The 14,241-nt window shown below is 38.0% G+C and overlaps 1 protein-coding gene across 1 annotated transcript in view; it reads right to left on the bottom strand.

Moving 5' to 3' along the window:
* Positions 1–2,558: 2,558 nt before the first annotated feature.
* LOC106054276 (parathyroid hormone/parathyroid hormone-related peptide receptor-like) overlaps positions 2,559–14,241 on the bottom strand; it is a 141,298-nt gene continuing 129,615 nt past the window's right edge. The window contains exons 9-12 of the mRNA XM_056018352.1: positions 14,072–14,160; positions 10,622–10,766; positions 4,504–4,545; positions 2,559–3,124 (exon numbers count right to left, since the gene is read on the bottom strand). Coding sequence (XP_055874327.1) covers positions 2,645–3,124; positions 4,504–4,545; positions 10,622–10,766; positions 14,072–14,160 — 756 coding nt within the window. The 3' untranslated portion in view covers positions 2,559–2,644. The remainder of the gene's footprint in view (positions 3,125–4,503; positions 4,546–10,621; positions 10,767–14,071; positions 14,161–14,241) is intronic.

The raw sequence follows: 14,241 nt of genomic DNA, 5'->3' as shown, positions 1-14,241 counted from the left end.
TCAGCACTATTGGAATGTATCTTTTTTTTTTCTTTGAAAGTGTATATATATATATATATATATATGTATATAGTTATATATTACATGTTTATACTGAATTACTGCTTTCAAGGTAGTGTAAGGGAGAGAACTGATATAAAATCTTCAAACTTTTTTTTTCTGTTTTATCTCTCTTTTGACATGAAGAAATTTACTGAATACATGTAATACAGGCGTGGGCAACCTTTTTGTATCGAGGGCCGCATTAAAAAAAAAGTTTGGAAATGGAAATGTATATATCGTAGAAAGATACGCTCGCCAACTGTGTAGAATGTCTTTTAACTCATATTTACAGTGTATTATTCACGTTTCTTTCTTTTTTTAACACTCCGCGTTGAAAAATTATAACAAGAAATAGCAATTTTTGAAACCAATTTTACGATTTTTTAAAATTGCTGTTGTCTTTTTATATCACAATATCCCCACAAGTATACATTTGCACTTAATGTGCAGTATTTTACTTTTTCCACTCATACATAATGTTCTGGAACTGTGAAACTAGCTTACCCCTGTGACTGCTGTCAAATTAGTCATCCAACATTGACCAGTGATTATACTTCTTTAGTTTCCAAAAAAAAAATGTTTGCTCACTGAATGAGACAATAATATATGTTCCGGAAGCTAAATGTCGGGACGAGCGAAGCCTGCCCTTCTGGAGCATCACCAGAGAATGCTGACTATGTCCTTCGATGTTGCATACTAAATCAAGAGACCCGAACAAGACTCTCCAAAGACTATTCGGAGAACTGCCTGATCTGGAAACCACTTCGCGGTTCATCTCAGATATAGAATTACTGATCTGAACCCTTCAACGTGTAAAATGAGAACGAAGAAGATGAAGAACAGATGTATGTGTACCCAAATAGTGTGAACAGCAGAAAAGTTTTTTTTAATTTTGGAAATACAGATTTTGGCACCCATAAGACTCCCATGGTAGTACTGACTGGAACTTCTCTTGGAGTTATGTCCTCTGGAGCTGAATCAGCTTCTGCGATAAATGGTGAGCTGATAATATTGAAAACTGGTTCTTGTCTTTATATGAGAAACGAGTCCTTGTAATCACAACAAATTTCCGTAAGGATCAATAAAGCAGTCTTAGTCTTAGTCTTAGTCTTGACGTTTTAAAATTTGCTTTTATAAATTGCACAATTAAGGAGTTGTAATAAGTGTTGTACTTTTAATTATTTCACTAGAAATAGTTTCACCTTTCAGCAAAGGAAAATGACAAAAGCTATTTTCTTTTGCTTGCCTGTGGAAATGGGAAAGCCTTGTTTGAAAAGATTTAGCATGCATTTATATTTCATATATAAACAACCAATTGCAATAGCAGTTATAAAAGACATGAAATCTGTCTTTTACTGTTTATTAGAAATATCGGTATCAAAGTCACAGTCAATGTCCTTCAAGTAATATAACAATTTCTTCATTTAATTTTTTTTATTTGCCTTGCCCATGCTAAGCTAGCGTTATATTGGATTATTTTGTTCATAAATCGGCACTAACTGTGGTTACATCCTTAGCTATTATAAGTTTCATCGTTTTTACATTATGGCTTAATATGACGAAATTTTATGCAGCTTTGTTCAAACTTTCCTGTTTAGAGTTTATGGTTGGGATATTTAAAAAAAAAAATTTTCTCAGTCGAAGATTAAGTTTCACCAGTTGTTACACTTGCCATCTTGTTCCAAGCCTACTCAGACATTGTGTCTTGAATCCAGTGTATTGATGTATAGCCAATTAGCATAATCTTCGTTTACTTAAAACTTTTATAATGAGACAGTTTCAATAATTTATATGGCTATTATTTTTAATATCGGCATTTTTGTATGTATATACCATGGGCACACCTGATTTCTATAGGTGTCGGCGGGCCGCATGAAACACTTCGGCGGGCCGCATGTGGCCCGCGGTCCGTAATTTGCCTACCCCTGATGTAATGTAATAATAATAATTAAAAATTCATGAGCCAATAGAAATAAATTGTCACTGACAGGATTCATTTAAGAGAAATTAATTGCACATTAAGTTCTTGAACAGTAAAAATCTAGTTATTTCCCTGCTCAAGTAAGATAACTTTTTATAACTTTAAGGTATATGCAGACGGTTTTGGCTGTCTCTAAGAGGATGTCATGTAGTCAGCAAACGCCTTTATCTTTTCCCCGACTAATCTCAGACACCCATTAAAGCTGGGTAGACTCAGAGCCATCCTAAAAATCATGAATTTATATTTACGAGTCTTCGCAAGGATTGGAACCCCGAACCCCTTGCCTCGGAAACCAACCGCTTTCCCCTCAACTACCGCGCCTCCCCTTCGCAAGTACTGTTACAATTTTTTCAATATTGATAGGGTTTATATTATAACAACCTTATAATATATTTATGTTTCTAAAAGATTAGTAAGTTTTAAGCTTTTAAATATTTATTTATTACCTCCCTTATTTATTTTTTAATTATTGTGACTTACTATTTTTAGTTTTAACGAAAATTGATAATTAGAAAAAACAAAACAGTTGTATCACACATTTATCTTTAATCCAAGAAAAACAGAAGCAACATATGGAGAACGTATTATTATGAGAACGGTTGTAAAATGTCTGGAAGAATGTCAGTAGAGCGATATCCTGGAAGATTTCGATTGGTCAGTGACCGGACAGAGGTCAGTCTGATATTTGACCGCGCTGGAGCCGAGGAGCGAGCTTTTGGATGACGTCGTGAGGGCCTGGAGTTTGTACTTCGGCTTTACGTACGCCAGGTCTGTCTTTGTTCCGTTGCAGCACTTTGTGGAACCGTTGGTGGCCCGGCCGGAGCCCCTGCCCCGCACGTCGACGGCGTCGCTGGACGCTACGGACGATGAGACGTACGTTGACTGTGCAGACAGGGAATGCTGCAGTCGCGCCTTATCGTCGCGTGGGTAAGACTTCTTGTTGCCGTTGACCGAATGGGCGACGTACAGGCTGGGCGAACCGGGGACGGGTGACCGAGGGGCGCGACAGCTCGAGCCACCCGCCAAAGACCGGTTGAAAATGTTGCTGTTGTAACGTCTGGATCTATGTTGTTGCCAGGAGCGTCTCATCTCCGAATGGACCTGAAATTGAGAAATGATGGACACATTTAATACCACTTAAGGGTTAACTGACCCATGGCTATCATAACATGCAACAAACTATGAATTCTTTTTTTTTTTTTTTTTTTTTTTTTTTTTTTTTTTTGTAAACAGTTATCATTTTGGACCCAGTTGCGTATCTGCGGATGGGAAAAGGGGGGGGGGAGAATTTGAAAACCGCCCCCTAATCCCCAAATAAGTGTTCGAAATTGTTTTTTTTATATTAAATATTACGCAAAATGCAGCGTCGCTCCCCCCCCCCCCCCGGGCTTTCAAATTATGGCAAATTCCTAGCTACAACACTGTTTAAACTTATTCTATGAGAAGTCGTTTTCCTATAGAAATTTTAACGTAGTAAGATTAATATTGCGATACAATTATAACGACAAAAAATATGCTTTAATTTAAATAACACATCATTGCACTTAGAATCCCAGTCTTCAACCAAGTCTTTTTTGTTTTTGTATTTTGTGCAAATTGCATTGTGAAACAATTTGTGGACAATTATTTATCAATTAATTTCACCTAATAAAAGCCCACTAAAAAATGTACAATTTTGATGGAAAAGAAATGTTCATCAAAGAAAAAAAAGTCTTCATCAAAGAAAAAAAAGAAAAAATGTCTTGATGAAAGACAGAAGACGTGATGAAAGAAAGAAGTCTACATCAAAAATGTCATTAATAATGAAAGAAGTCTGTATATAAGAAAACAATCTTGATGAAAGAAGAAATGTTGATAAATGATGAAAAGAATAAATGTTGATAAATGATGAAATAATAAATGTTGATAAATGATGAAAAAAATAAATGTTGATAATGATGAAAAGAATAAATGTTGATAAATGATGAAATAATAAATATTGATAAATGATGAAAAAATAAATGTTGATAATGATGAAAAGAATAAATGTTGATAAATGATGAAATAATAAATGTTGATAATGATGAAAAGAATAAATGTTGATAAATGATGAAATAATAAATGTTGATAAATGATGAAATAATAAATGTTGATAAATGATGAAATAATAAATGTTGATAAATAATGAAAGAAAGAGATGTTGATAAATAATGAAAGAAAGAAATGTTGATAAATGTTAATAAAAGTAGAAATGATGATGAATGTGATGAAATTAGAAATGTTGATAAATGTTGATGAAAGAATAAATGTTGATAAATGATGAAATAATAAATGTTGATAAATAATGAAAGAAAGAGATGTTGATAAATAATGAAAGAAAGAAATGTTGATAAATGTTAATAAAAGTAGAAATGATGATGAACGTGATGAAATTAGAAATGTTGATAAATGTTGATGAAAGAAGAAATGTTGATAAAGGTTGATGAACGAAAGTGACTTACATCCTCGTTGAGGAAACAGAACAACAACGCCAGAATAAATCCCTAGAATGGAATAGAAAATTAAAACATTTAGAGCAACTTATGCCATGAGTTCCTGTAGAATATAAAGCACATAACATTCAACACAGCTGCTACACAGCTAAACAAGAACCAAATAACAATAAGGCCTGTCTTCGAGTCCGAAGATTAATGAGGAATGCTGTAGTTCCCGTGGATATGCAGCCCCAGCTGTGACCTACATATTTGCCACATTATTATAGCTTTTATATAGCGCTACTTTCATGCTTATAGCATGCTCAGAGCGCTTTTGGTCCAATCTCATTTGTGGACCGGTGGGGGTAGGGGGTATCTAGGAGTTGGTGCTGCCTTTAGGCGCTCAGTAAACGCAACTCTGCCCGAGTGAGGTGTCGAACCTCGAGCCCCCTACTAGGTAGCCAAGCCAAGTTCAGGCGCACTTGGCCTCTCGACCACGCTTCCCACATCCAGGGCAAGCATAACCGTTGTCCGCCGGTGGTCGATTAAGGTTGTCTTTTCGACGTCTGCGTCTGTCCTCGGCAGCGGATTTTCGTTTTATCTCAAATGTGTATCCCGCGGCCTTCGTGACTGACCTCCAGCTATCTCGTTCTGAATCAGCATGCACCATAACACTGAACTTGTGTGATATAAACATACAAGAACTAACCATACACACGTATATAACAGATAAACACACTACCACTTGGAAATTTGTTTATAGATTACAATAATTTCCCACACTTAATTTGGTCCGTATTTATGCCTTTCAGGTCATTAATAATAATTAACATCTGTTCATGTCTTGACAACAAGCAATATAGCCACTCAATTCAAATGACTATCATTAATACTAGAACTTGGAGGCGCGGTGGCTGAGTGGTAAAGCGCTTGGCTTTCGAACTGAGCTCCCGGTTTCATATCTTGGTGAAGACTGGGATGTTTGGGCGCCTTTGAGTCCAATGGGTACCTTCCATTAAGTAGCAAAAAGTAAAGACTGTTGGTCGTTGTACTGGCCACATGACCGCCCTAGTGGGCCACAGAAAAAATTACCTTTACATCATCTGTCCAATAAATGCAATGTCTGAAAGGGGAACTTCACTACTAATAGAACTTAAAATTTGTTTAAAGATTTTCATGGCATTTGTAGCAATAGCACACACACACACATGCACACACATACACACATATATACACACACACATACATACTGTTACGATTCTCTCTCCTAATCAGGCCTTCTGTAAATACTGCTAAACACAACGCAACACATCAAGAACTTGACAAGAAGGTTCCAAATAATCTGGTACTTTAATAAGGGTCAAATAAAACAGCCAATGTGACACAATTGGCAACACAATCAACTACTACAACGTTAGACTGTATATCACTGTACTAAACTCATAAACTCTACTGTCTCTTCCTGGACTCGTACGTTTCACTGGAGGACTGCACCAGGACCGACTTCATGGTCGACTAACAGTCCCGGTCTCAACGCTCTCCGGTCTTGAACTGCCGCTTTCCTACACACTGTGTCTCTGGTCTGCCCAGGCTTATGACCAGATGACCATAATACGGGCGCTATTCACCTGTCTCTCTCTCTCTCCTGTCTCTCTCTCCTGTCTCTCTCTCCTGTCTCTCTCTCCTGTCTCTCTCTCCTGTCTCTTTCATGTTATCAATAATGATGTTTGACTTTTGCTCGAGGCAGCTATTAGCCACGAAATGGACAACTGACCATCAAAGACACTGGACTACGGTGTATCCTATTACTTTCCCCATCGTTCGTGAGACAACATTAAATCTAATTGGTCAAGTTCTAGAGTTAAGGTTAGGGTTATCTTCACTTGCATATCAAACATAAATTCTAAGTTTGCTTAAGACATAATGTATTCATGAAATCCAAAACCTTAACAGATGCAAACAAGAAATTTATTAAAGATAGGATTCTGTGAAATTTGGAAGTTGCGTACACTTGGGTTCGCATGATTTGGATGTTGCTTTGAAACTGAAGATAACAACATCCTGGCCAACACTCCCACCAAACGGGGCTCAAACCCGTAACCATCGAGACGACAGTACAGTGCACATATGACCAGGCAACAGTGGTTAAAATGCATGAGTTAATGCATGACGCCTATCATCTTCTTTTTTTGAAGCTTGGTGGGAAGCGTGGTCGAGAGGCCAAGTGCGCTGGCCAACACTCCCACCAAACGGGGTTCAAACCCGTAACCATCGAGACGACAGCACATACGACCAGGCAACAGTGGTTAAAATGCATGAGTTAATGCATGACGCCTATCATCTTCTTTTTTTTTGAAGCTTGGTGGGAAGCGTGGTCGAGAGGCCAAGTGCGCTTGAACTGGGCTTGGCTTGGCTACCTAGAAGGGGGCTCGAGGTTCGACACTCGACTCGGGCAGAGTTGTGTTTACTGAGTGCCTAAAGGCACCACGGAAAACCAACTCCTAGATACCCCCTCCCCCACCGGTCCACAAATGAGTTTGGACCAAAAGCGCTCTGAGCATGCTATAAGCATGAAAGTAGCGCTATATAAAAGCTATAATAATAATAACGTCTGTATTAACAGTGTATTATATAAGGATATAACATAAAAACCGTCTTTGGCTGACTCTTCTAATATCCACTACTTATGTTCTTGCCTGTCTGATAGATTTCAAAATGACAATAGAAGAAAATGTATATTTATTCATGCTTGAAATATCCACATAGAAATGCTAAAAATAACATTTAAAAACTGTGAGCAGATTTTTTTACCGCCTGGAAAGAGCACATCGACCTTATCAGGGGAGATTAACCAAAAATTTATTTCCTTGAAACAAACTGACGCGTCCTTAGCAACTGCTGTTTAACATTCATCAATTTAATAATCACATAATTAAAACAGAATTCTCTTTGTTTACAAAAATATCTAACCCGCTGTGAAATGGCTTGCCGTTCGAAAAAGACAACGCTTAATCCTAACTGACACATAGGCTAATTATAGAACACCTTGACCTTTGGAGAGAGCAATAACTCGCTCCAAGAAATTAACGCCTTGAATAGCTTTTATTGAGACATTGTTATTTTAAAATTGTTATTTCAAATGGCAAACTAATTTGTTTTAAAACAAAGATTGTCGCTTCAATTAATCTTCATCAAGGCCAGTTTTAGAGGATACAAAGAATGATGATAGTTATTGCAGACAATGAAAGAGAGAGAGAACGGGAGAGAGAACGAGAGATAGAAAGAAGGAGAAAGAGAGAGAGAGAGAGAGATGTAAACGCATAAATGCACTCATCTTTGTATTATATTTTGATAAAGATGTAAATTTAACTTAGTATTTTTGTTAGTTAGGACAGACTTGCATATATTACGAGGATACACAAATTCCTCTAGTTCTTCACCATTCTAGACATTATTCAAGCATCCATAAATAATCATGGCTCGTGGCAGATTGACCTACGGCAGGAGTACATCGTCCAGGATGTAACCAAAGTTAGTCGAATGGACTGAATTTCCATAATTTTGCTTTTCCCCAATCTTTTTCACAGCTGGCCTGCTGCTCTAATTTGAATCTTATTGTGATGCAGGGGCGCTCTCCTTCGACCCAGTTTAATTGCAGATTCAGAGCATTCAGCAAGAATGTCACATTTACATTGATGTTTGATGTTTGTCAAATCTTTGATCTAGTTTCTATTGTTATGTTTGTAAATTAAAAACTTCTTCCAGCGTGTTTTATAGTTTCATGTCCAGGACTGTCATTTCTTATCTGTAAGTTAGGAAGGTTCCATATTCTAAGAATATGTTTAAATGAATTAGTCTTCGTGCAATTAATTTTGTTCCGTAGAGCTTGAGTCAAAGTCCTCTTAACATCATTAATCTTTTGCGCTTTATACAGAATAGCTGGATGGTTGCCTGGTCGTGGGGTGTGCGCGCTGAACTGTCGTACGGTCGTTCGAAGGTCATCTTGGGTTCAATTCCTTCCCGCTGCAATCCCCCCCCCCCTCCTCCTCCGTTCTGAGTGAAATTGGGACTAGGAAGTAGATTAGCTTCAACTCTGAAGGAACATCCGAATAATGTACAGCATTTTACAAAACAACTGCTGGTACTACTCCAACAAACTTCCTGTAAACTGCTACACTCAATGCTTCAATTAAGTTTATTATTTGCTGGTGTTTCCCATGTATTTTTTTTAGTCTGCCTCTCTTTCTTTATTCTGGTGTGAGTGCTGGCAAGAAAGTCCTCACCAATCTCGAATTATATTGAAAGAAATCTAATTCACTACAATTACACAACCTTTCAGTCTTACGTTCTTGAGTTGTCTCCCTTAAGACCAAGTGACGACAATGCCACCTATGTTGCATCATTCACAACCAATCACTAACCTCTTCCCACCGTCACCATAGAAACACACACACACACACACACTCCATAACTCTTATAAACCGGAACTTTTTTAAATTTATAATATTCAACTATTGCATAGCAGCGTTTAAAGTAATTTGGCTCTCTCGTAAAACGTAGAAGTCCGCGATAAAAAAAAAGTTCGTTAGTGTTTTTTTTAGATTAATGTGCCTATTGTGTTTCTGTCTTTTATGATGTCTTAATCATGTGCTTAATGTACTGGAAGATTATTTTTACACTGATCTCATCAGGAGTAATGATGTCACAGATACTCTGTTGGCTGACCAAACTTTGCAGAACTTGAGAAAAATTGATTTTATGAGAGACTGCTTTCACGGAACTTTTTGAAAGACATTTCTTTAATTTGTAAAGTGAATCTCGGGAAAGCGTGGGTCTACTTGTGAACTTTTCATCTATCAAAGTCTGACTCAGGCTCTTAAGAAAATGTACTTGAAAAACAGTGAGAAGAACTTTTTTTTTGGGGGGGGGGGATAAATGTTTTATCAAAGAAAAAGTTTCTGGAATCAACTCCTTGACCTTACAGAATCATAGCGAAATTCTTAAACCCAAAAAATAAAATCGATGAACATTCTTAATGTAAAGTTTCACATGAACAAATTTCTTGACTTAAATAAAGTTTTTTTTTAACCAGAATTCTATGTTAAAATACTCGAAAGGCGATGGATGCGCCCAGATGAGTCGCTGGTTTTGGTTTAGTCTTGAGACGGGGCAGAATCTGGTGTGGCTAATCAAGCCAATTCTAGAGCGGCAGACTTTGCCACAATTCATACATGTGTATGTATCTGATTCAGGGCTAGCGGACAGGGCAGCTTTCTTTTTTTCCCTCTTGATTAAAGCCGCTTCAATTATTTGGTCTTAGCGAGGGTTGTCCAAGCACGCACAGTCTGTCTCCATGCACTTTGTATTAAAGTGTATATTGTATGTCTTTAGGTGATAATATCTATGATGATAATTGACACTTATTAAACATCTCAAAGCATATCTATTTGACAGGTTTAAACTCCCCCAAAGCATATCTATTTGACAGGTGTTGAGCCCCTCCACAAAGCATATCTATATCACTGGTGTTGAACCCCCAAACCATATCTATTAGACAAGTGTTGAATCCTCTAAAGCATATCTGTTAGACAGGTGTTCAAACCTCCCAAACCATATCTATTTGACAGATGTTGAACCCCCCCCCCACCTAACCATATCTATTAGACAGGTGTGGAACCCCCTAAAGCATATCTATTTGACATGTGTTGAATCCGCCCAAAGCATATCTTTTGACAGGTGTTGAACCCCCCAAACCATATCTATTTGACAGGTGTTGAACCCCCCCCCCTCCAAAACCATATCTATTTGACAGGTGTTGAACCCCCCCAAACCATATCTATTTGACAGGTGTTGAACCCCCCAAACCATATCTATTAGACAGGTCTTGAGCTCCCGAAGCATATCTATATGACAGGCGCTTGGCATTTAAAACGTAACAAGATGACAGGAGATGTCAGTCAGATCCTACCGACAGTTTTTAGACCTTATTAGCATACCTTATTACAACAGTAATATTGTGTTCTTGCTTAACTAACACAACTGTTTGATTAAATAAGAGTATAGAATGCATACCAACGAATGGAACATATATTACAGAATCTCTTTCTTTAGATTGACAAACTCGAAAAAAAAAGGCATAACATACCTGAAAAGAATTGTAACACATTTCAATATACATATAGATGACGTTGTAGTCCCCCAGCATGACTTCTGATGGAAAGGCGAAGTTTAAAACAATGTACATGATTCCAAACAGAGGAATCAGTACTAGAATGAATTTGCCGAATTTTCTGAAACAGAGATATGAGACGTATTCACAAACGTATTCACCTATATTAGAACTTAAAGTAGGCAAGCGCACAATAATTTAACTAGTGTAAACCATAGACCACATTAAACACCACAAGCGTCCATCTAAGACAGGTGTTCTCAACCTGTGGGTCGCGACCCCTTTGGTGTTCGATTGACCATTTGCCAGGGGTCGCCTAAGACCATCGAAAATATGGATTGTTATTGTCTACCCTACAATTCTGTATTTGTGTATGGGGGGACGGGTCGCGGCAGAGTGGGGGATTGTAAAAAGGGGTCGCCGAGCTTAAAAGGTTGAGAACCGCTGGTCTAAGACCATTCGTTATAGAAGACCTCGACACTGACCTGCGACGTCACAACCTGTGGGTAGTGGAGACCAATAGCTCGTTGCCACGTCACAAGTCTGTACGACGTGGCAACGAGCTATTGGTCTAAACTGCACACTGGTTGCGACTTTGCAGGTCAGTGGTCAGGCCTTCTATGTTTTTATTGGCTTATGACGATTGGTCTCGGTCCGTCACTGACCACGACAAGAGTAAATATGCTTAATCTACTCTTCAATTCGGCGTGGTAACTGTGTTGTAAAGCGCTTGGCTTCCAAACAGAAGATCCCTGATTCAAAACCTGTTAAAGACTGAGATTTTTACTTTCTGGGATCCTTAGGTCCATCCAGCTCTAATGCGGCTAGACGTTGTGCTGGTCACTGAACACCCTCGTTAACCGTGGGCCACAGAAACAGACGACCTTCACAACCTCTGCCCCATAGATTGCAAGGTTTGAAAGGGGAACTCTTGAATTTGTGACGTCATGAAAAAAAAAGACGTCGTGTTATCATATGGTCTAGATATTAACTCGTGTAAATAAAAAAACAGAGCAGGTGTGCTCGAGAAATATCTAGTCTGGAAATGTTACGAACAATATAAAAGGCACGCAGCACAGACAGGTCAGTCAACTACAGTCAGTTCGTCTAATGCAGGGGTTCTCAACCTGTGGGTCGCGACCCCCTTGGGGGGGTCGAATGACGATTTGTCAGGGGTCGCCTAAGACCATCGAAAACGTGGATTGTTTTTTTGTATACTATTGCTGAATGTGTGTGTGTGGAGGGGGTCGCGGCAGAGTGGGGGATTGTAGAATAGGGTCACCGGGCTTAAAAGGTTGAGAACCGCTGGGTCTAATGCATGCCATTAGTTTGACTTACCATTCTGTAATTCAATAGTTATATTAACAGCCTTGGAGTTTTTTTTTTCCAGCAAAATTACACTATTAACATATACAGTCACACTCTCACATAGATACCACACATATTCACAAATGCATAGCACACACACACATATTTTAATGTAAAATGGTTTAAGAAACATTTTATATTTTAAAGACAGTATAAAAGAACAAAACAAAAGACTGTTCCCTGGGACAAGAAAAACTTTAATTAACTTGGAATCTACATCAAAGAGCTCGACTGCTGGAAGGAATTAAAGAATTTTGTGTGTGTCTCAATACGCAAAAATTATAATCACAAAGAAGAAGAAAAAAAAACTCTTATGGCAGAAGTTCAGGACAAAAACGTCTATTTTGAAATTCATAGGTGTAGTCTCTTAATAGTAGAAAGGTGGGTACAGGTAGTTGATAAGTCCCAGTATACCCCCCCCCCCAACTACACTCAAACAAAAAAAATTATGGCTAGATTTCTTACAAAGCTGACATATTTTTAATGCTATTTTACAATTTTGCGCTCTGCTAAAGTAAATACAGAAGAACGCGGTATCGACACATGTAGTAAATGAAATTATTAGAAAATGAAATTGTAATTTTTGTGGACATATCATGGTCAAAGTTTCATTTGAAACATTGAATTTTAAGCAGTTTTACGAAGACTGATTTCTCTTACTTAAAAATGCATTCATGAATACACCATCAACGGAAAATAGGTCAAGGTCACAGCACTTCAATTTTTTGAAAAAGGCGGAAGCTCCTTCCCGCCTCAAGTCACAGCTTGGTAACGACGTCCCACGTGACATCTACACGTGCGGTATCGAGACATAGCGTCCGACCTGTGACGTGGCTACGATCTTATCTTATCTTATATAATACAGACGTTACTTCAAAAAAAAAGAAGATGATTACGTCCTACGCGTCATGCATCTAGCCATGCGTGTTAACCGATGACTTAAATTCTGCCAAGTCACTGGTTTTCCCGGCTAGCTCAGGCAACCCATTCCATGCTCTAATAGCACTAAGGAAGAAAGAGCATTTGTACAAATTTGTCCTAGCATATGGAACGAGGAATGTGCGTTTATCTTTGTGTCTGTCTGAGTATCTAATGGTCTCCATCGACCATCCACAGGCTGACGTCACAGGTAGTGTTCCGGCCAACTACGGTGATATACGCGAGGCATGCGCACTAGACCGAGACCGATTGTCATAGAAGTTATATACACTCATGTAAATATATAAACTGTTTGGCTTCCTATATGCAGTGTTCGTTTCGTACAAAAATCTTTTTTTTTTTTTTACATCGATTCCATTTTCCTCTCAAGATTTTGTGTGTCATGACAATAATCCTTTTTTTTTTTCTGTCTACGGTTGTAGGGACCAGTTGTAACCAGCTCAGAGTGGTATAATTACCTGTCAGAGATGTTCATTACTAATCTGATTGACACTAACAGATTGAATCACGAAAACCCAAGAAATCCATCAAAAGCCAAGATAAAAATACAAGATAAGATAGTATTTGTATTTATTCATAAATATTATTGTTACTTCTATAGAATTTCTCATACAGAGACTTGAATGTTGAAAACATATTGTAGATCTTCAAAGGATTTAAATTTTGAGACTATCGCAAAATTTTTTTTGTTGATATTTGAATTATTTCAACCAAAATAGTCAAAGTGCACGACGTCTTTGGACTAATTAGTTAATTTTTAGAATACAAAACTCAACTCTAGTGGCCATTACAGTATCTTATATAATACAGACGTTACTTCAAAAAAGAAGATGATTACGTCCTACGCGTCATGCATTTAGTCATGCATATTAACCAATGAGCTAAATTCTGCTAAGTCACTGGTTTTTCTGGCTGGCTCAGGCAACCCATTCCAAACTCTAATAGCACTAGGGAAGAAGGAGCCAATTGATGGCAAGACTGGAAAGATTAATCCTCCCGTAGAGCCTTGGCGAGAAACTCTGCTGTTAGGCGTAGTGCTTTTAAGAAAGAGAATTTGTACAAATTTGTCCTAGCATATGGAACGAGGAATGTGCCTTAATCTTGATGTTATTCCATTACCTGTACTGAGATCGCCCCGCATGGCGTTGGTTATTTCTGACTCTTGTCATAAGTGCCCGGATGATATCGAGAAAGAAAAAGAAATTGATCTGAAAAATCGATAAATGATCAGCAAATTTGTTCATGTTAATGTTCAGCCCTGTGTTAGATAAAAAGTTAAGCATAGTTCT

This window comes from Biomphalaria glabrata, chromosome 1 (assembly GCF_947242115.1).
Source record: "Biomphalaria glabrata chromosome 1, xgBioGlab47.1, whole genome shotgun sequence".
In the NCBI taxonomy this organism is placed as follows: domain Eukaryota; kingdom Metazoa; phylum Mollusca; class Gastropoda; family Planorbidae; genus Biomphalaria; species Biomphalaria glabrata.
This window is presented reverse-complemented; position numbering and strand designations above follow the sequence as displayed.